Genomic DNA, 23,459 nt, shown 5'->3' with positions numbered 1-23,459 from the left:
TCTCTCCCCCTCTCAGCTTCCATATATTTTGTTTCTTTGCCTTAGCTCTCTCTCCTCTCTTGCCTTCAGCTGTGAGTCCTATCTTTCTGTCTCTCTCCTAAAGCCATCCGTGAGGTCCTGTGTGACTGACTGGAAGTGCCCAGTGGGAGAACATAGCTGCATCAGAGCAGGAGATGATGGAGTGTTTCTTGCTTTCTGATCTAATGGAGAGAGGCTGTCTTGAAGCCCTTGAAGGACTTTGAGGTCTTGTCCTCCCCGTCCCTCTCTGTCTCTGCTGTCTGGATTAGGTAGACTCTACAGATGCTCCACAAAACAGTTCCATGGTATTTATCCTTCAGGAGCCTTGGAGAGTCTGAGTTAAATGATGGGAAGACAAATCCTGTCTCCAAGGCTTTCAAAAGATTCCAGAGGCTCTAAGGAGACCAAGGCTTGAGGATGCTTAGTAACTGGGCACACAGACAGACATATTAGCATTTGGCAGGCTGGAGCAGAGGACCAGGAGTTTGAAGGCAGCCTGGTGCTGTGTCAGGCAAAACAAGAGGAGCATCTTCAAGTATCATTGTAACAAAGGAAACGTGCCTAACATTACTGAACTGTACATGTACAAAGTACTTTAAAATTGTAACAAAGAGTTGAATTTCCATCACAGGAAAGTACAATATAAGAAACAACCATGAGAAAGTGTACGTGTGCGGAACTGAAGATATAGTGCTACTCCTGTTATCTACCCTGACACAAATCCACTTTGGTAAACACAGTTAGCATGATAGAGATTCTGTGTCTCACTATCTCCACTACATTCAGGCAAGGAACTTTGCTCCATCATTATCTCCTTTTTCTCTTCTTTCCTTTTCTCTTTGTATCATTGACCCATTTTCAGATAAAGGCTTAATATATATAAACAAAGTCAGAAGAGTCTAAATGACAGAAGGCCTTAACGAGTCTCATTTAAACGAGTTTCCCCCAAACTCAGAAAAAATGTGGCATCCCAAATCTGGAAACAATAGTGAGTCAAGACGAGAATACAGTCACTCTTGCTCACAAAGGATGCCGCCATTTTAAAATATTGTGTTTCTACATGTACACTGTGCTATAAACTGATCCAATTTTTCTCCTAATATAAAAATAGTGTAACCAAGGAACAACAGAAAATCTAGTGTTCTGATATCTGCAGTCACAAATGCACCAGCCTTCTCCACTTATAGCTTTAAGTGTGCAAATGAGGCCACAACCCGCTAAGCTACTTTTCATGTCTCTCTATTATCTTTATATAGTATCTGAGAACATGTGTAGATTAAATGCCCACAGGAGACCGATGCTGGTGCATTGTGGGTAACACTGACTGTCATACATATATGTGTGTGTGTGTGTGTGTGTGTGTGTGTGTGTGTGCGCGTGTGTGTGTGTGTGTGTGTGTGTGTGTGTGTGTGTGTGTGCATATCTTCTACATCAAGATACAATATAATGTTGGCCATCCAATCACTGACATGGTATATAGAATTTCAGGCATGTCTCTATCTCTGCAAACCCCACAACCTCAGCTTCAGCCTGACACTGCACTGTGTAGTTAGGAGCAGGGTGGTGCATTTGTAGTGACCGTGAACAGATTGCTTTCACGTCATTGTTCCCCAAGCAAGACAGGCTTTACCTGACACATCGTTTCCTAAATTACAGGGGACACAGAGACACTTGAAAATAAAGGGGAGTCTTTCTAGCAAGTCTTACACATACAAGCAAATAAATAGCTGTACTTTTCAATTCTATTCCGTTTCTCTTCCTGTCTCTCTTCCTCTGTCTGTCTCTGTCTCTCTCTGTGCACCCCCTCACCCTTGCCTCTCCATTGTGTAGATCCTGGAAATCAAATTCAAGTCATCAGACTTAGCTGCTAGTGCCATCTCTCCTGCCATTCAACTACATTTTGAACTTTATAGTTATTGAAGTGAGATACCTACAAAGTAATGACTAATGAATACCCTGTGGGCTCCCATGGTCTCCAGGGCGCATTTAATCTACACATGTTCCCAGATCCTATGTAAAGATAATAGAGAGACATGGAAACTGACTTAGCAGGTTGCGGCCTCATTTGCACACTTAAAGATATAAGTGATGAAGGCCTTTAGCAGCAAAATCATGCTGCTCCATTTGGTGGCTGAAGAACCAAGGCTGAAGGGTACTTATTGGAAGGTGTTTGGTTAGTACCCAGTAGCTTTAGCATCTCTGAATCTTCCCCACCTGGACTACAGAGGTTTCTAAAGACAGTGCAACTTGAGCCATGAAACTTGCAATGGCAATAGCTAGATGCCAACCCTTTGACTAATGTTTTCTTGGTGGTTCCATACGTTCACAAGAAGATAAAATACACTTGTTTGGTTGGGTTTTGTTTGTTGTTTGGTTTCTGTTTTGGTTGCATTTTGGTTTCTTAGCTCTAATTGAGGGACTGTAATTTGAACACAAAATTGCTGTCAGAATAAATCTAAGGATTGATTCATTGCTTCTATTATAATACGATGAAAGTAATTTTAACCCTAAGGGTCTCATACAAAGATCATGTTGTTCTACAGGACTACACAAAGCTCTTCAAAGACTGACTGGCCTGCTTTATTATTTTATACAGTTTCTATGGAAACGAGCCCTCAAAGATCGCTTTAAATATGTTCGAAGACCCATAGAAGATGATGAACAAGTAATGAGAAACAAGTGTAAATTTGGACACCGAAGAGGCCAGACAAGGAAGTCTCTTGCTGACATACAATCGAATGAAATTAAAATTGTGCAGATAAAAGTAAGCCTGAATTTTAAACACTCTGATAACTTGGGTTGATTAATGACATGACAACAAATTGTAGCATGAAAGCAAAACAAGATACCCTTTTAAAGTTACCAATAAAATCAAAGGTTTGCATAGCTGACATAACGTTTCTTAAAAGGTGTCAGTAATCATTTGGACACCAGGATATTAGTATACGTTTCATGACTATGCTCTTCACAGCCTTCAAAGAAACTGGAAACAGTCCGTAAGCTCTGCTTCCTTGAACTGTCTCTCTTCTCATTCTGTACTGCACTTACAATTCTCTTTTCCTCTTAGTTTTCGGAATGTCTCAGGAGATCAAACTTACTTCAAATCCTTATCTAGCCAAAGATGGCCTTGAACTCTTGATCCTCCTGTCTTTGTTTTTGAAGTATTGGAATTACAGACCTGCACCATCACACGCTCTTGTACCTCAAGTTATGATGTTCATATTACTACAGAAAGCTCTAATCTTAATATTAATTCAGCCACGGATTTTAAGTCCTAGAGATTGAACCCGGGGTCTTATGCATGCTAGGCAAATGTTCTTTTACTGAACTGTGCTCCTACACTGAGAACTATTGTAATTCTCACATTATGTACTCTTCAGTCCCAAAGTTCTGAAGAGGCAATTATCTGTAAGCAAGGGTACTGAGCTCTACACTGGCTCCCCTCACCTGCTGATTCTGAAGGCTTCTCAGCAGCTTCAAGCTGAGGACCAAGCAAACCCTAAGACCTTCTACACCAAGGAGAGGCCAGACAGGGTTTCTGTGTAGCCCTAGCTGTCCTGGAACTCACACTGTAGACCAGGATGGCCTCGAACTCAGAAATCCACCTGCCTATGCCTTCCAAGTGCTGGGATTAAAGGCATGTGCCACCACTGCCTGACTGGCCATGTGAGTCTTAACAAATGTTCTTTAACTACTCAGAGCCTGACATGTTCTCAAAACAACATTTCCTGCTTAAATTACTAATTGCTAGATATAATAATAGACTGAACTCTTAGGAACACTTTACATATTACTAAATATAGAAGCTGAATCTCTTGTCCTCCCAATTACATTTTCACTTTAATCTACAGGAATATTATAAATCCTAATTCCTCATACATTTATGTTTTAGAATGTATGTGATGCAAATATTTTTCATATGGTATATTTGCTTATTAATAGAGTAAACTCTTTGGTCAGGTCAGTTTTAATAGTATTTTTTAAGAGCTCCAGGTCATGGACATATGTTCAGCATGTTTTGCAAACCATTCATCACGCACCGTGTAAAATTCTAGACAGAGGTTTGTTGCTTAAATAATTTATTAAAACTGTAAATGAGGCTGCCATGTGCTAAGTTAGTTAAGACACTTTTAATTCTACATCTTTGACAAAATGACAAGACCACTGAGGGGTATCCTCAATTTAATGAGGAAGTATTTTTTGAAATTTTGCTTGTACAATTCCAGATATACACTAAAACTACAGTGGCTATTAAAGAACACACTTGTAAGCACACACTTAGGATGCTCAGGCAGGAGGACAGAGCGTTCAAGCTCAGCCTTCGCTATAGAATGAGACATTGACTTTTGAAAAAGGAAAGAAAATGAATTAAAATTGTGATAAGATCGTTGTGCTTTTGAGAATTTTGCACATAGTCTTAAAATGTCACTCTAGAAAAGAACAATATTAAATTATTGCTGTGTGACACTATTCCTGGGGAGATTTCACCCCAGACGAGATACTGGCGACAGACTAAGTGCAGATACTATCAATGTCTAACTTGGTGAGCCAATGAGTGTTCTTGGGCTTACTTACAGGAATATGGTTGAGGATACTTACAGGAGCAGAAATGACTCAGAGACAGCTGCATTACGACTCACCAGAGCTGGGGCTCTAAAGCTTATTACACAGCTTGTAGGTTCCTCGTTAGGGTTGCATGGTGTTCTTCTCAGGTGGCTTGGATAGTCTGAGTCTCCTCTTTGTAGCTCAGCTCTCCTGAGAGCCGTCTTAGCATGTAAGCTGTCTCTGCTTCTTCCAGGTAGGTAGGCATATCTGAGCATTTCTCTGGACCATCTTTACCCTTGAGGAGGGAGGGGCCTAGTGAATCTGATCAGTTTCAGGGACTTCCTGAGCTATTATGAATTGTTTACTTCCTGTCTTAGAAAGCTTCCCTGCAATATAGGATGTTTCACCTCTCATTATGACATCCTGTTGTTTCCCTTCCCTATAAACATTCTGTTTCAAATATCTCACCTCCACTTTAACATTGAATGTATTAAGTTTTTCCCCCAGATGGAAGATTTTAATCTTAAGGGAACAGCTGGATAAGAATTGTGCATAAATTGATTTCCTCCCTCAAAATGCAGATTTTTGCTACACTGAAAGCAAAGTTCCTTCCTAAGTTAATTAAAAATAATTAAATTCACTTCCATTCCCCCATTTTTCCTGTAGTTCATATCACACTGAAACACTTTGGAACTGATAACTGATAAAGTTGAATCAATAGCGATTGTCCCCTGAGTTGAAACTTCAGATCTCCTGCACTCGGAGGTTACCCTGAAAGGCACAGGTGTCTATTGATGTATTCCTTCAGTTCATATAACATCCTTGAGATCTCTTTGTACGTTGAAACTACTTAGAACTGTTTGGAGCTACAGTGTGTGTGTGCATGTGTGTGTGTGTGTGTGTGTGTGTGTGTGTGTGTTTTCTCTAGACCCTCAGAGATACCTACATTATGGGATGGATCCCTCTAAGGCCTACACAGAGGCATTGATTTAAAAAGAATAGGGAATTGAATTTTTCAGGACTAGGCTTAATTTTGAAATTAAAAAGAGATTTTTACTTCCCTGCCAGCTAAGCTGAAGGGATATTAGTTATATCTAAGAAATGACATTTTTCCTGGGAAGGGAATCCCACTGGAAGTATTTACGTATCTCCCCTTTTCAAATGGAGCTGTAAATTGCTGTTTCCTTAAAGTCTGGAGCCTCTCTGTATGGTTTTTGTGTTCTATAAAGTCATAAGCTTTTAAGGAATAAAACACAGAATCTATGTATTTCAATATATATTTTTTTCTGGCTCCTGCAGTGATAAAAGAAAAATGTATGAACATGATTATAGAAGTTGGCAGAACCTCAATACACTGAATTTATGTCATAGATTTTAGTACCTTGTACTGATTGCCTTAATTACTTTCAATCACCACTTTGGCCTTCTGATAGCTCTTTTAAGGTCTGAACATCAAAGATGTTTGGTGTTTGATATTGTTGTGTAATCATATTTTAAAAGTTCCTTGACTGGTATGATATGTCAACACTATAAAAATAAATCTATCTCATATGCTGTAGAGATGCAACCTGTTGAAGCAGGCAAGAAGCAGGAGGATGCTCACTCGTTCTAAGACAGAGAAGAGGGATTGATCCCTTAGAGGAAAGGATGCGGAAGGAGATGGGATTGATGAGATTTGATTTGTTCTCTGCAGTTACTTCTTTCTTTGGTGACAGGGCACATGAATGGAAGGGGTCTCAAGCAACAAATGTTGGGTTCTAAGTCCTGTCACATGAACTTTCATAATCTATAACTCAGTCCATAATTACTTGTGTGGCTCTGAACAGGATCCTCTTGTTTCTAGTCCTCACCTTCTACGGTCTCATAGTTTAGCTCTGTGCAAACTGTGCTGTTTAGCTATAGTGCCTGAAGCAAGTGCAGCACCTGTGTGTCTGTGGACTTGCGCGCCTCTGACACTCCACTAAGAGTATGCCTACTGTACTTGAAGATGAGCTCACCTTGCCAGAATTCTCAGCTCCATTTCCAGACCATTCCCTGAAGAAGCTGAGTGTTTTTCCGTCTTTGAAAATGTCCTTCCAACCTCCAGACCTCATGTTGCTGCTTGCCCGGTCTCTCTATCGGTACAGCAGCTATGTCACCGCTTACTAAGCGTTTGACTTTCGGTGTCAAAAGAAACAAGATAGAACAAGAGAAAGCCTGAGAACAGGCTAATGATGCATGTGCTCATGTGCATGCCATGGTGCATGTGTGGAGGTCATAAGAGAGCTTTGTGGAGTCAGATAGCTCTTTCTGTCTTCACGGTGGTTATGGGGAGAAGACTGAGGCCACTAGGCTTGTAGAGTATTATACTTCTGACCGAAGACCCATCTCGCCTGCTTGCTTACTCTCTATTTATAAAATTTGTTTAGTCTCCTTTTCTTAATTGTATCTCACTATATATCTCTTAGTGAATGTGCTGGCCACTTTACGTTAACTTGACACACAAACTAGAGTTATCTGAAAGGAGGGAGGACTCAGTTGAGAAAAGGCTTCCCTAAGATCCAGCTATAGGGCGTTTTCTTCATCAGTGATTGATGGATGAGGGCCCAGACCATTGTGGGTGGTGCCATCCCTGGGCTGGTGGTCCTGGGTGCTATAAGAAAGCATACTGAGCAAGCCAGAGGGAGCAAGCCAGTCAGCAGCACCCCTCTGTGACCTCTGCTTCAGCTCCTGCCTGCTCTGTCTGAGGTCCTGTCCTGAATTCCTTCAGTGATGAGGCCAGATTAACCCTCTCTTCTCCAACTTGCTTTTGATCACAGTGTTTCATCTCAGTGATAGAAACCCTAAGAAGGTGAATTAATTCAAATCATTTGAATCAGGTGCTTTAACGTCAGCTACTGTGTAAGTTGCTGACATTTTCTCCTCCTCTGTCATCCTCTTGGTCTCCTGTCATCCCATGCTGCATTTGCTGCTTAGTATTTGTTACTGAATGCTTGTCACTCGTGCTTAGTGGAAAACCATTGTTTATTGCTGGTGGATGATGACCTACTTCAGAATACGAGAACGAATGGTTCCTCCCTTGTTGGTCTGGTCCCAGGATGACTTTGTAGCATGTGACTTCTCATAGAACTAGAATAGGAGAGGGGTGCTGTAGAGACATGGGAACCCTGGGCCAGAAGGAGCTTCTAAGCACTGGCTAGCGGGCAGAATACTGATACCAATGTTCTCTTGCTCCTGTGCAGGCTGCTGGGCGGCAGTGTGGAGAGGGCTGGAAAGAAGAGCACTGTTGTATCAAGTTTGTCTGGCGGGGGATGGTGATCTCTGGTGTACATAGGGACACTGGATCTTGGAGCCCACACAATGTTTATTTTCTTTCAGAATCACTGGGAGAGTCTTTGGGCCTCTTTTCAACACCCCAGCAAACCACTGGGATATAAACACATTTTTAAAGAAAGTTTTTTTTTTTTCAGTTTCTATTACTCCTTTATTTTTGAGACAAGATCTTACTATATAGCCTCAGATGGCCTGGAATTTGCTTTGTAGTCTAGGTTGGCCTTGAGTTCATAGAGAAACTGCCTACCTTTGCCTCTTGAGTCCTGGAGTCCTAGAATTAAAGGTGTATACCCCCTACCAGCTTTATTATTTTTAATTATACCTATTTAAGCATATGAGAATGTCTGTGTAGGTGTATGTCCCTGTGCAAGTATCTGGGTTCAATCCCAATGGAGAAATAAAGAAAGAAAGGAAGAAAGAAAGAAGAAAGAAAGAAAGAGAGAAAGAAAGAAAGAAAGAAAGAAAGAAAGAAAGAAAGAAAGAAAGAAAGAAGAAGGAAGGAAGGAAGGAAGGAAGGAAGGAAGGAAGGAAGGAAGGAAGGAAGGAAGGAAGAAAGGAAGAAGGAAGGAAGGAAAGAAGGAAAGAAGGAAAGAAGGAAAGAAAGAGGGAAGGAAAGAATTGGATATTATTTTGATTATCTCATTATTCTTTTTTTTCTACTGCTCCTGAAAACTTAAAACAGACAGACAGACAGACAGACTCCTTTTTAGCTAGCAGACCCTCAATCATGATCAGGTGACCCTTGTGGTAGACTCATGACCAGCCTGAGCAGCACTGGGGACTCCAGGCATTGGCCTTGCTTCTCTGTGACTTTTCTGTCCCTCTGTCAGCCTCCTGGAGTGATGGAAACGTTCCTGCAGGGCTGTCTGGTCCTGCTGTCTGTGCCTTTGGTCTGTAACCAGTGAGGGAGATCGGTGAGGAACACGTGCTAGAATAAAACTTTATATAAAGTGGGAAACAGAATATTTCACCGTATCTAAACACACGTGCTTTTCATTTCCCCTCCTAAGACATTTGTAAAGGACACTTTCCAGAATCTGAAACATGGAAGCACTGAAGGTGCTTCCATTGATTGGTCCCATTGGGATGTGAAATGTTCCGTCAACTATCATGGTAGTTTACTGAGGGAGAGAAACATGGGAACTTGAACCTTTTTTTAACCTACAGGATAGCGACATCGGAATTCAATAAATGTTTTTAATTGTGCCTTCGTATCTCAAAGCTTTCCAAGCATTTTGCTAAATAAATAAGAAAATTAACTAATTACTACTTGTTAAGTTCCCAACACTGTATTTACCATTTAGCTCTCTCTCTAAAGCGCTTTCCTATTTATTTTAGAATGTACACACTTCCTGAGTTTAACGCTACGAAGTGGTATTTCGTGTTACTTGGTTGGCCCAGAACTAAAGCAGCTTGCAAGTTGTGCCAGCGCCTGTCTGGGAACCCAGGCGGCATCCCTGTGGGTGTTTCTTGGGGCGTGGCTATTTGTTTCACACTGCAGCTGACACGTGGTGATTAATTGCATAAATACTCATTATTTTTATATCCTTTCCACAGATGTTTCTCTTTTGGTTCAAAACCAAACTAGGCAGCAGAAAATGAAGAAAAATGTTGGCAGTTAACTGTATCCCAGATAGAATGCAATAGTTGTCATCAGTGGGCAGCTAATTTACAAATGTTGCAAAGTTTTACAAGTCAGCTGACTACTTGGAAGCTCTGGGTGAAGCTGTGTGGGAAAAATGGCTGGCTGATCGCTTGATCAGGCTCATGTGCTGAATCTGGTCATCTTGGTGTTTGAGAAGTCTCTTTTTTCTAAGGAGAGAGACCTGGACCAACCAGTTTCTAAGTTCCTTTGAGCTCTGACAAAGTAAATGTTATTAATAATACATCTAATATCAGATAAATCATACAAAGAGCAAGAATATTGAGAACTTAAAGCTCTGATGCACTCATCTAATAAATAAATATACTCAATCTGGTACCGAAACCCTAACCATGGCTAGTCCCATTAGCAGATCTAATAGGAGCTGCTAGATATTTCAGTGTCAAAATAGGTAAGGGATGTCCTAGTGGGTAAGCTCATCATGCTTTTTTATTTTATAAATATGAATGTGATATTCATATTTTATAAATATGAATATCAGCAACAGCAAAATTTCATTATATTTCAATAGTGGCAAGCTATGTATATAACTCAAATTTAGATTTTCCTTTTTTACTTAAAAATACTTTAGCCAGGCGTTGTGGCACATGCCTTTAATCCCAGCACTTGGGAGGGAGAGGCAGGCAGATTTCTGCCAGGCAGGCAGAGTTCGAGGCCAGCCTTGTCTACAGAGTGAGTTCTAGGACAGCCAGGGCTACACAGAGAAACCCTGTCTCAAAAAAACAAAAACAAAAACAAAAACAAACAAACAAACAAAAAACCTTTATATACATTGAAGACAGTATAAAACAGTATACACTGTACAGTGTGTGACATGTATACAATCTATGAGACCAAACAGACAGCAAGATTGGCATTTAGCTTTCCACTGGCCTGAGATTTCCTCCCCCACCCCACCCCCAGTACTCACTTTGCCAACATCATGGTGTTTGGAAGTAACCATGCCTTATAATTTTGTTATCATTTACCAGGTTTTTAAGACAGTGACTTTTTTGTCATCTATGCATAAAATGAATCTACTGTTTCATATGGCTTATTTTTGACATACGAAGTCATGATATGATTGAATTGGATAACTTCCTTTTCTCCACTTGCTGTGATGTCTTTGGGATCCAATCATGGTCTTCTTTCTTTCTTCACAGGTTTAGTAATCTAATGTGACAGGAACCCCACTGTCTCTAGCTGCTTGCCTATCCACCGTCGTCTGACCTGTGTCTGTTTTGGCTTTTAGGACATGCTGCTTCGGTTCATATGCAGGAGCTTTTGCCAAAGACCTTTGCATAGGCCAGAACTGCTGGTTTATAGATTATGCAAGTACACAACTTTGCAAGACAGAGTTAAATTGTTTTTATAAGTGATTGTAGACATTTGACTCCCTAAGCAAGACTTATTATTGAATGTCTTTCATATTCAAACCTGAAAATAAATTGTTTTATTAGTCCTGATTTTCATTATAATTATTTATGAACTGAGTATATCTTCATATATTTATAAAAGGTTCACATTTTCTTCTCCTTGAAATTCTTGTTCATGTCTTTGACCATTTTTCTGTGAGCTTTTTTATTTGCAAAAATTTTAAGTACATATATGTATGTATTTATGAATACATATATATTTTATGAATATTTCACTTGTATGAGCTTTATCAATTATATCCATTGTCAGCATCTCCTCTCAGTCTGCTTTTTCCTTTAAATTTCTTTCTGCTTGTGCTTTGACAGGCATAGTTGTCATTTAATGCAATTATAATTATCAGCCTTCTCTCTTTTGATTTACTGCCTTCAGAAAATCTTTTCTCACCTTGTACTGATAAAAATATTTTCCAATTTCCTTTCATTAAAAAAAAAGTTTTGCCTTTAATGTGAAAGTTCTCAAACCATAAAGGACTCTTTTTCTTTTGTGAGCAAAATAATGTCTTATAAGTTTGGAATCAGCTCTCCTCTTCCCGGGGTCTGTGGCACACCCTTGGTGCTCCTGGTTCTGGTCTGAAAGTATGTTGGACTCTGCTGCTCTGGCCATCTACCCCTGCTACAATAGCTGCATTCTTTGAGTATACAGCTGAAACACATCTGGATACCTTCTACTCTTATTGTTATTATAATAATCTTATTGTTCTTTTCTAGAGGAGCCTTATACTTGAATTTTAAATTGAGTGTGTGTGTGTGTGTGCACGCGTGCGCGCAAAGCTGAAGGTCAAAGGACAACTCTCATGGATTGGCTCTTTCTTGTAGGATCCAGAGGGTGACAGCAGATCATCAGGACTGTGCATCAGCTGAGCCATCTCACCGGCCCACTCTGGGCTTTAAGTCTTTCAGGAGTTTTTGCATTTGATCATCAAGATACTAGTGTGTGTGTGTGTGTGTGTGTGTGTGTGTGTGTGTGCATTTATATGCACATGTAAGAATCCATAGAGCCAAAAGGAAGCACCCAGATCTCCTGGAGATAGAGTTCCAGGCAGTTTTGAATCACATGACACACAGGGTCTGGGAACCAAACTCTGGTCTTCTGAAATAGGAGTAAGTGCTTTTAGCTTCTCTCTAACTACAGATAGTTTATATATTAACAGGTATGTTGTTGAATCTATAACTCTTTTTGAAAAAAGATGACTTCTTACAACCTGAATCTTTCTAACTGTAAATGGCCAACCCATACATTTATTTATAAATAGTTTTCTTCATGCACATCTTGCATGTCTTTTTATAGACTTACATTACATTATATTATAGGCACTTATTATTATTTTTGAAATAGTAAAAGTATTTTCTGAGTAAGGTGACACATACCTGTAGCATCATTACTTAACAGGACTGAAGAGTTGGGGGCCAGCCTGGGCTACTTGGTAAAATTCTTTGATGGAGTTGGTGCTGTCTTCCACTCTGTGGCTACTGAGATTGATCTCAGATTGTTTGTTGGCAGGCGCCTTTGTCCACTGAGTCGTCTCTCTGTCACCTGCTTCTCTTTCCTTGCCTCAGTAGACAGTCGGATGAGAATTTACTACAGCATGTTTGATCTGTCTATGATTTTCAGGAACATCCATTTTCAAAACTTCACCATTCAAAAATGATGTTAGATTGAGATATTTTTTTGTTCAATAAATACAATTTTTAATTTATCCTTTTACTTTGATGAATATTTTTTGTAAATCATAAATGTGTGTGGAACTATATGAGATGTTTTTCAACATTATTTGAAATGACCCTGTTTTTCATTTCAAACTACATAATGTTTACATATATTTGGACAGGTCAAGTAAATTATGGAGCTTTTAATACATTACATTTCTCTCTTATATCTCAAACCATTCCACAATACTGACTCCCAAATTGGGTTTTCAGTAAGATGACGTGTGAAATGTGACACGGAAATCAATCACGTTTCTCTTCAGTTTCCTAGTTCCTTTGGAATGTTAAACAGAGGGGGCTTCCTGGGGTAAGACCAAGTTGGTGTCCCTGGTTCTGGGTGTTTCAACCTCATTCGTCACTGTGATCTGAATTCCCCTCTCCCACACTGTTCTTTTATATTTGAGGGTCACATCTGAAAGGCATTGTGGAATAGCTGGAGTCATTCTCTCTCTCTTTCTCTCTCTCTCTCTCTCTCTCTCTCTCTCTCTCTCTCTCTCTCTTTCTGTTCTTGAGCAAAATGTACATAGCTTTAGGCCATTCAGTTTCAAATGTTAAGCAGAATTGAGCTCTAAAATCCTTTTTCTGTGTGGAATGATTTTTATCTTCTAATGAAATTAAGATGAGACAGGTTTTATTCTAAGCTGTTGCGGTAAATTATATTTCTCTAGGAATTCACTCGATCTGTGACTGGCTGGTCCTGCTGAGCTCACAGACACAGGGATAGCTATGCCGTCTCCCTAATCTTTGTGATGATTTGATGGCCGAGCCCACTAGTTCTTTGACATGGTTTTGCTCAAGTTCAGGCGCCGGCTGTCTACATCCTGTGAGCTACCCAGTTGCTTAGCTTCCATTTACATGCCAACTGAGTTCCTCAAAATGAAACTGGTAGAAAGTTTTCCTTCTTGTTTCCTCAAAGCTGTCTTATACATTTTTACCTAGGGTATGTGAGATTTTTTTTCTCTAACTACTCCCAATCCACCCAGGACATAATGCCCAGGACTGACATAGAGATGATTTCTCACAAGAACAAAAACAAAAATAAAAAAAAAACCAGTTGTTGGTTTGCATTTTTTGGTGGCCTTGAGTTGTTGAGCATCTAGAAAAAAAAATCATGTAAAAAAAAAAGACAGAGCTGGATTTCTCAGTGGCTGAAGTGGTTACAGCACAAACGTGGGCCGGAGGTCAGTCTTCAGCATTCGTGTTAATATGGTGACATGAGCCTGTAATCCAAGTCCATTAAAGGGAAGGTAAAGACAAGAGGACTCCTGGGCCTCCCAGTCAGTCAATCAAGCCAGTGGTAATCTGCAGGTTCAGTGAAATGTGTGTGTGTCTGTGTGTGTGTGTGTGTATAATGGAATATATATTATGGAATATATATATGGAAAACAGTCAAGGAAAGTATCTAATGTCAATCTCTGACCTCCACACTCATGTGCATATACATGTGTCCTACACACACACACACACACACACACACACACACACACACACACACACACACACGAGAGAGAGAGAGAGAGAGAGAGAGAGAGAGAGAGAGAAAGAGAGAGAGAAAATATATATAATAAACAAAACCTTAATTAAAGACTTTTCTTGCCATCTAAGAATTAAACGCATAGAAATAACACTCTGATAAATTGCATATTCTCAGGGTAATCTGATTCTATGTAACCGGGTAAACAGGAATTAATGTAACTCTTTAAAATTTGTCAAGACCGCAGATCAGGAGGCTGGAAAGAAGGCTTAGTAGCTAACAGCACTTGCTGCTATTGCCACGATCCTGGGTTCAGTTCCAGCATCTGTACTGAACAGCTCACACCTGCCCGGGCCACATGGCATGTATCCAGATTTACAGGCACACACACACACACACACACACACACACACAGATAAAAATAAATGCAATTTTAAAAAAGAGTATGGATTGGAAATAACTATCTAATTTGCTTTCATAAATGACTGCCCCTTGGTTAACCATGTCCAGAGTCAAGTGACATTACAAACGCATGGCAACACACAATTAGGTACACATCAAGAAACACATCAAGAAGAGGGCCGTTCACCCTCGGACAGCCAGGTTCTAATGAAGTTCTCAACTGCCCTGAACTGGGAGAGCCGCTGACACTTTGAAAATCTCCGGCAGGAAGAATCCGTTTCTTTGGACTCCGAGGTGGATGAGCACATTCACTGGTTCCAGCGGGAGTTTATGAAATCGGACAGGGACTGGAGGGAAGTGGACAAGAGGATGAGCCAGACGCTGGAAATACGAAGGAAGATGATTGGCGGCCGAACACCTCTCAAGGACGTTCTTAAGATGTTTCCTTTCTTGAAGTGCCCTTACCAGGTAAGCGACTCACCTAGAACACTGTCCATTCCTGGTGACAACACTGTTCATTCCCCTCCTGACCCTCTACCCCACCCACCCGGCCCCACCCCTACCTCACCCCACCCCACTTCCTTTTCCTCTGAAGTAGTGACCATGAGGCCCAACTAACAGTTCATGTGAGTCTCAGTAGGGTGAGGGTATGAGCAGGACAGTTGGGTCAGATCTGCAGGAAGCCCCTTCAAGAGAGCCTGCACTGATGTCTTTATGATCAGAGTTCCCTGTAGAACACACTATGGGGGAGGGGCGTGAGGCCTCTGTACTTTAGGCGTACAGAGAATTCCTGACATGAATAATTCCATTTTGCATTCCCTTAGCCAGTTAAGACAGTATGCTCAAAACTCTTCCCAAGTAATATTTTTCTAATTCTTTTATAACATCAAATCCTTTCTTAAAGTGTCTTGGTTAGGATTTCTATTTCTATGATAAAACACCATAACCCAAAGCCACTCGGGGTAAAAAGGGTTTATTTGGCGTTCCCTGTGATATCATAGTTGGAGTATAGGACCTGGAGGCAGGAGCGGAAGCAGAAGCCATGGACTGACTTGCTCAGTTTGCTTTCTTATATAACAAAGGACCACGTTCACAAGGGGTGGCACTGCGCATGGCGAACTGGTCCTTCCCGCGCATATCATCAACCAAGAAACTGCCCTCTGCAGGCTTGCCTTCCGGGCCAAACTGAGAGAGGGATTTCCTCAATTGAGTCTCCCTCGTCTCAGATGAGGCCAGGTTTGGATCAAACTGAGGAAAATCAGTCAGGGCATAAAGTGATCTTCCGGCTCTGTTGATCTGTAACTTCTCTGAGTTGATGTGTCCAGATATAGGAGCTGAGCAAGAGAACGAGCAGTCAGGGAAATTCACCCTGACCCTTCCGTACCTCACAAACAGTAGCGTTATCTCCTTTAAGATTCTTTTAATAGAAAGTTTAAAAATTAAAAGAAAAATCACTTATTGACTATCTAAAATTTCATCTAGGATTCTAGCACTGGGATTTATGACTATAAAAAAAGACAAATGGGGCCGAGATTTAGGAAGGAGGAGGAAAAAAAAATTAAACACCTCAAGTTTCTGGAGACCCTCTGAGGTGCTACAGCGCTTTCCTTTCTGAGAAGCAGCTTTAACCATGATCTCTCAGTTAAGTTAAAGTGGGGGGCTGTGGGAGGAACCTGCTGTCCCAGCCCGTTCCAAGATGAGGCGGGGGAGCTCTGGAGCCAAGGAGGTACGATTGATCCGCAGAGAATTTCCAATATGCGCAACAACGGAAAATGTCTTAAATTGTGGAGGAAGGGCTCTTATCTTCACCGATGTCATTCACTGGGAGTCTGGTGTCTGAAAGGGTCTGCACTGAGGATAGTAGTGAGCCTACTACTGCAGAGTGAGAGTGTGGACAGAGAGGGGTTAGAGGAAGTATAGTGGGGTCTGCTTACCCAAGACTGTTATGGTTTTTATGTTTCAGGGCCTTGTCAGTCACTTAAATGACAAGTGGATTCAGTGGCTAAGAAACACACACACACACACTCTCTCTCTCTCTCTCTCTCTCTCTCTCTCTCACACACACACACACACACACACACCACTATATGTATATATATGTATATATATATATATTTACAATAAGCCTGAAATATTGAGAAATATCATAATTAAGGAAATGTTCACCAACTATTGAGCTATGTCAACAGGACAATCCTCTACTATCAAAATCTAGAAAACATAAAAACATAAAATTACAAAAATATTTTTGAGAATCATATTTGTATGCTTTTGAGTGAAATTTACTAGTGTGCTGTGTTACAAATAAATAAATATAGACAAAGAGGAGAGAAAATTCTACGCTGTGGTAAGCAGAGTGCCAACTAATACATTTAGAAAAGACAGATAAGCCAAATGCCACTTGGCAGCGAAGGCAGTGACATTTGCATCAACAGGTATTCAATCTTGTCGATAAAGTTATGTGAGCCAGCCGGATGTGCTGACACTCATCTGTAATCCCAAAGGCAGGAGGCAGGGGGCAGGGGGCAGGGGGCAGGGGGCAGGGGGCAGGGGGCAGGGGGCAGGAGGCAGGAGGCAGGCTAAGCTACAAAGTGAGTTCCAAATCATTCTGAGATTCATAGCTTCCCTAGCAAAACCTTCTGTCAAAAAAAATCATATAACTGATAGTTATTCTCAGTATATCTTCTCATCAAATGCAACATAGTTCAGACACAGAGAAGTAGAAAGAGTTGGTAGACTCCAGCTTAACCAACTGAAAAAAGTTATTATCTTTGATGGAAGTGGTTGCCCACACCTTTAATCCCAACACAGGAGGCAGAGGCAGGTGGATCTCTGTAAATTCAAGGCCCAGTCTGATCTACAGACCTAGTTCTAGGACAGCCAGGACTACAAAAAGGAACAAAGAAAACTTGTATGAAAAAAAAGAAAAGCAGGAAAGAAAGAAAGAAAGAGAGAGAGGGAGGGAGGGAGGGAGAGAGAGAGAAAGAGGGAGGGAAAGAGAAAGAGAGGGAGGGGGAGAGAGAGAGAGTATCTTTAACATAGGGACAAATTCCCATTTAGTGTTCCTGATTCTTACCTCAAATGCAGAAGCTTGGGGAAAATACCACACAAACATAGAGGAAAGGAATACATGCTGATGAACCACTTTCCAAAAATGCCCAAAAAACCTTGCTTCAGGCAAGAGACACAGTTTGAGACATGGTATGTGCATCTCTCTAGCAACCCTGGATCTAGGGAAAAAAAAAAAAAAAAAAAAGCAAAACACAAAAAGAAAAAAATCCTGGCAAATCTGACCGAGGCAGAAAGTTAAATTCCCCAACTGTAAGTGTCTCTGTACTTAGTAAAATTAAGGGACAAAGGGGGCAGCTTGTCTACAGTTTATTGTTAGTAGGTCTTCATGGAGGGTATCCACAAGTTCTATTTATTTGAAGTTTCATATCAACTGAAATTATATCCAAATAAAGAGAAACAATGGGCCCTGGGCCCAGGGAAGAGGCTAACTTGATCTTCCTCACATTAAATTTTCCTTCCTCTGTAGTGAGAGGGCCTTTCATAACACTCAGCTCAGCACTGTGCTGTGAGGAGGCTGTGAGTCTCAGCTTCAAATGCCTTAACTTTTACACCTTGATCTATTTAAAGTTTACCCAAATATCTAAGGACTCATGCGGCCCCATGGTCAACATTCAATGGTGCAATCTTAGGGACGGTGGTAACTAAATTAACTCACGTTCGTGGAGATGACTAGACAATCCAATGGCCTCATTTTGTCAGTGAACGAGGAAGAACAGTAGGGGTGGAATTCCCTGGGAGGCCAAATTTAGAAATTTCTAGAAAAGATAGGCAAAAGTGGTTTTGATCTCAAGAGGCTTCTTTCTATTGGGTTTGCTTTAACTTGGAGGCCCACTCTTCTGCACATATAGTGTTAAACTCATCTTACAGCCTCTAAAACACTTCCTTAGGGCCCTAAGATTAGGTATTTTTCAAGAGTTGTTTCTGAAAAACCAGTAGTGTTCCAGTGTTGCCTTTTGCTGGACACTGCTGAGACATAACCATCCTAGCCTGGTTTCCATTGTCGTGATAACACAGATCAGAAACGACTTGGAAGGAATTCATTTGGCTTACAGGTTGCAGAGTCCATGATCAGGAGAAGCCAAGTCAGGAACCTGGAGCAGGAACCTGGTGGCAGGAACTGAAGCAGAAACCTTTTGAGGAGCACTGCTCACTAGCTTGCTCCCCTGGCCTGCCTTTCTTATACTGTCCAAGCAGGGGCCACCACGGACCTCCAGCGTTGATTAGCCATTACAAAGATTTCCATGGCCACTCCCACAGGCCAGTCTAATAGAAGCCATGTCTCAGTCGATATCCTCTCTTTCCTGCTGTCTAGATTTATGTCAAGTTGAGAAAAACAAAACCATAATGACAACAAACATGGTTTATAGAAAGAAATGCACCAGGGATTTGATGCGTGTAACACAAACAGCTAATATCCATGTATAGAGACATTTTGTGATTTTCATTTAGTGGAATTTATACCCAAAGTTCTAATTTGTAATTTGCCTTATTTTCCATTCTAGTATTAAAAAATAGCCAAGTCTATAAAATAGAACAAACGTTTCCCTAAGTTTTTCCTCCTCCTCCTCCTCCTCCTCCTCCTCCTCCTCCTCCTCCTCCTCCTCCTCCTCCTCGTCCTCCTCCTCATTTTCTACTTCTTCTTCCTCTTCTTCCTCCTCGTTTTCTTCTGTTCTGAGACAGGGTTTTTCTGTGTAGCCCTAGCTGGGCTGAAATTCACTCTATAAACCAGGCTGATTTCAAACTCAAGAAGACTGCCTGCCTCTGCCTCCTGAGTGCTGGGATTAAAGGCCCGTGCCAACACTGCCCAGCTCCTAAATTTTAATTTTGGATCCATTATTTGTTTGGCTGTTCACTTCAGACTCCTGCTCTTGTCCTGCATCCAGTGCTAAGCTACTAAAGACTCGGGAATAGATCGTGTCATTCTTGGAAGCATAGGGTGGAGCGACCCAGCCATACTCTCCCTGATAAGGAAAAGATTAATAACCTTTTCTTGTGACCTGGAATCTCTCTCTCTCTCTTCCACCAGATGTTCAGAGAAGTTCAAATTCTTACAAAAACAGATATTTATAAGAAAACAAGGCATATCCTGGAATCCTACTCGGAAAATATACTGACTGCCTTGCCAGTGCTGGACAATCCAATCCACACTGCCCTGCAAGAGAAGATGAAACACTACACGGACGAAGGAGTGCTGAAGGGTTAGTAAACCCCAGGATTTGGGGATTGGGAGCAGGCTCTCAGCCATTTCTGCAACTCCAGACAGAAGCGCTTCATTATACTAAGTACAATTCATTGAGACAGGAAAAAAATAATCAAACGAGGGAGAGAAAAAGCCTAGGTTAAGAATGTGCACTCATTATTATAAAATTATATTATGAGCTCTGGTTCCTTTTGCTTTTATAATACACACCACAAGGCCGAACACGGTTAAGATCTGGCAGATGGACACAGCACAGAACTCCTGACTGCTTGCCACAGCCTAGCAGATAACCTGAAGGCTTGAAGGGTTCATTAGAAAAATCTTGTTTAAAAATGGTTATGATAACAGGGAGATTTCCAGATTAAATGTTTGCTGTGCAAGCATGAAGAATGGACTTCTGGATCCCAGAATCCGTGTCAAAGCTGGGCAGGTACGGTGAGCACCTGTCATCCCAGGACCTGGGAGGCAGAGACAGGGTCCTGACGCAAGCTGGCTAACTGGACCCACTGATGTGCAAGCTCCAAACGCAGCAGGTGACCCCACCCCAGTAAAGAAAACGGAAAGCATTGGGGGAAGATGCTTGATGTCAATTCTGGGTTTCCACACACCCATGCGCACACCCACATGTATGTGTCCACACATGTAAACATGCATACACATATATGTACATGGGCCACAGATACATGCAAAAAAAATGATTGTAAAATACTGTGACGGTTTATGTGGGTTTACTCAGCCCAGGGAGTGGCACTATTAGAAGGTGTGGCCCTGCTGGAGTAGGTGGTCACTGTGGGTGTGGGCTACCAGATCCATTTCCTAGATGCCTGGAAGTCAGTCTTCTCTTAGAGACTGACAGGCGAAGATGTAGAACTCTCAGCTCCACTCGCTTCATGCCTGCCTGGAAGTGGTCTTGTTCCCGACGTGACAATACTGAACTGAACCTGTAGGCCAACTCCAATTGAATGTTGTCCTTAGAAGGACTGCTTTGGTTGTGGTGTCTGTTCACAGCAGCCAAACCCTAACTGAGACAAATATTCATCCAAGAAGACTTAATATTCAGAGCGGAAGGTGATGATGATTTAACAAAGAGCAAACCCAACATTTTAATAGTAGTTTTTTGGTACAGTTTTTGGAAGGCACCCCCACGCCACCGTTTCTAAACCTTGGATGTGCTTGCTTTGACAGATATGAAGATGACTGCCACGTGTTTACTGCTTCCACATGTTTTTGGGGATGAGCCCAGCCTTTTTGTCGTTGTGAATGGGAAGGTACGCACAATGTTTATGACCATTCATTTTATGCCTTCCTATGATTCACGTAGGCGAGTGGCCTATTTCAGTCGTTTCGCGGTATGATTAGGCTGCGCTGTAACTAGCTCACCTACTGTAACACCGTTCCACGTTCAGGGTGGCTTTATCACTTAGCTTTTCACACATCGGTGGTGACTGATGTCTTTCCTCTTCCTCAGGTGCGCGTGTCCACGCCTGTGTTGGAAGTTAAAAACCCTTTCCACATCAACGGCTGTGAGTTCTCTCTGTATCTGGACAAAGAGAAGCTCACGAAGGTGGATGACTGCGTCACAGCTCTGGCTGCTTTGGTGTCTGCTTTCCGTGTGTTTGGGATCGAGCGTCCAAGACGACTGTCCCAAACCTTCAACTTCCTTGAGACGTTGATCTTTGACTTGCAGAGTCCCAGGTTTCCCTCTTTGAAAGAAAAAGAAATCAGATCTCAACCTCCTATCACTTAATGTCTGAATGAACCCCCCAGGGTGGTAGACGTTTCCCAAACAATTGCAGATTCATCTTAGAAAATCTATTGCCTTAGAGGTAGGGGTTAGAAAAATCAATCAGATTGTTTCCAGTATCAATGAATTTTTGAAGCCTCTCTCTTCAACTTAGATATTTAAGTTCTTTGTGAAGTTCGGTAATAAAATACTACTTAAAGGCTTTGAGTTTGACCTGAGTTCTGTAGTCAAGGTTTCAAGTTCAGCAGTGTCAGTTTTACCTGGCATAAAAGAGGTTATGAGGTAAAATCCTCCCAGTTAGGGTCTGACCCTGAGCTTAACTCAAGTGTGACAGCTTGAATGCCCAAGAGTTGAGCCTCTTTAGTTTCTTTGGTTAGAGCATTGGTTGGAAACATCTTGAACTGGAATATTTTAAAGTGATATATAGTCCTCAATTTCCTTGTCCCAGATACCCTGCTTTATCTGATGTGTTTCTGTTTCCTTTTGATGAGTATTGAGTAAGGGAGCAGCTGCGATCTTGGGGTATCCTCTTTGGTGGCCCATCTTATTGGCCCCAGAGTCCGCCTGCATGTTTATCTTTCAGGGTTCCTTCCATAGAGAACCCTTCATCAGCCCATGCTCAATGGTCACACTGAAATTTATTTGTTCATCCATGAAATGGTGAGATAGTACTTCTGGGGTAACAGGACCCAGGCAATATCTGTTTTCTGAGGACTTTCACAAGAAAAAAGAACCCTGTAAAATAGTAGCTTAAGGCATGCCTTAGTATTATCATCAAAATATCATGTTATTTCCTAATTCTGAAGAACGGGGGGGGGGGGGGGGGGGTGGAGTTGGGGTCGGAGGAGTCATTCTGGATATTGTAGAGATTTTAAAGTGTTAATACTTGTCACACAACCAGATAAGCCTGGGTTATTTCATCAAATGGGCTTTCTTAAAATGATTAAATCTTTATCCTTTTCTTTTTACTAAAATAAAGAACCCCCTTACAAACTTTGCATTACTCAAATGACTCCTTCCAATCCCTTGTTTAAAAACTCCACAGTCTGCGATAAATTTGGACTTACCAGCTCCCGAAGCACTTTCCTTATAGGGTCTACAGTCCTGTGGGAAACTGAGCGTCCCAGTTGTCACTCAGGCTGTGCAGGGTGACTGACAGGGTAGGGTTGTGGGCCAGCTGGGCTCTCAATTCACAAAGGATGTACGTGCCAACATAGTAGAGTCACGCCTATCTCGAGGGGCATCTCTTGGAGCCTGGTTTGGTACTACCACATCGGGAAACACTCTCTTTGACATGCGTACACTGTCATCTTTGGGATGAGTCCACTGAATATAGGAGATGATGCTGTCTATGGTAAACACAAGCCTGCAGACGGGTTTCGTCTGCCTTGCATGGGATAGCACGCCATCACTAGTCAGCCCCTGTGGATCCCCCACACACATCCCTCCCTTCTGTCTTCTCCTAAGGCTGCTCCAGGAATCCCTTACTTCAGCTTTACCCCATTCTCTCCTTTAACACCATGTCCCAGGGATGGGACAGTGAAAAAGATCACCTGCTTGAGGTACAGTGAATCCCATGCCACCCCAGAATGGTCATTGCCTCCCTTTCCTTCCAGAAGAACGTACTGCTTAGAAGTGAAGTCTTAGATTTAAAAATCTCCTTCCTTACAGCATTCACTTTATATATGTGTGTGTGTGTGTGTCTGTGTGTGTACACCCAGGGTTCCATTTCCAGTATCACTATGTCTTCCTGTATGACTACTCTCCACCCAAGTATGCCTGTTTGCCTGCATGCCTGCCTGTGCATCATGCATGCGTTTAATGCATGCGTAGGCCAGAAGAGGAGATTGGATGTTCTTAAACTGGAGTCACTGACGGCTGTGATGCCATGTAGGTGCTGGAAATTG

General features: G+C 41.6%; 1 protein-coding gene across 1 annotated transcript in view; it reads left to right on the top strand.

Annotated features, from left to right (window-relative positions):
• Nucleotides 1-22,357, top strand: part of Samd3 (sterile alpha motif domain containing 3) — a 43,419-nt gene extending 21,062 nt beyond the window's left edge. The window contains exons 6-10 of the mRNA XM_052169867.1: nucleotides 2,615-2,782; nucleotides 14,804-15,004; nucleotides 19,635-19,806; nucleotides 20,994-21,076; nucleotides 21,277-22,357. Of these exons, the coding sequence (XP_052025827.1) occupies nucleotides 2,615-2,782; nucleotides 14,804-15,004; nucleotides 19,635-19,806; nucleotides 20,994-21,076; nucleotides 21,277-21,555 (903 nt within the window). The 3' untranslated portion in view covers nucleotides 21,556-22,357. The remainder of the gene's footprint in view (nucleotides 1-2,614; nucleotides 2,783-14,803; nucleotides 15,005-19,634; nucleotides 19,807-20,993; nucleotides 21,077-21,276) is intronic.
• Nucleotides 22,358-23,459: the final 1,102 nt, after the last annotated feature.

The sequence above is a fragment of the Apodemus sylvaticus genome, chromosome 23, assembly GCF_947179515.1.
Source record: "Apodemus sylvaticus chromosome 23, mApoSyl1.1, whole genome shotgun sequence".
Taxonomy (NCBI): domain Eukaryota; kingdom Metazoa; phylum Chordata; class Mammalia; order Rodentia; family Muridae; genus Apodemus; species Apodemus sylvaticus.
This window is presented reverse-complemented; position numbering and strand designations above follow the sequence as displayed.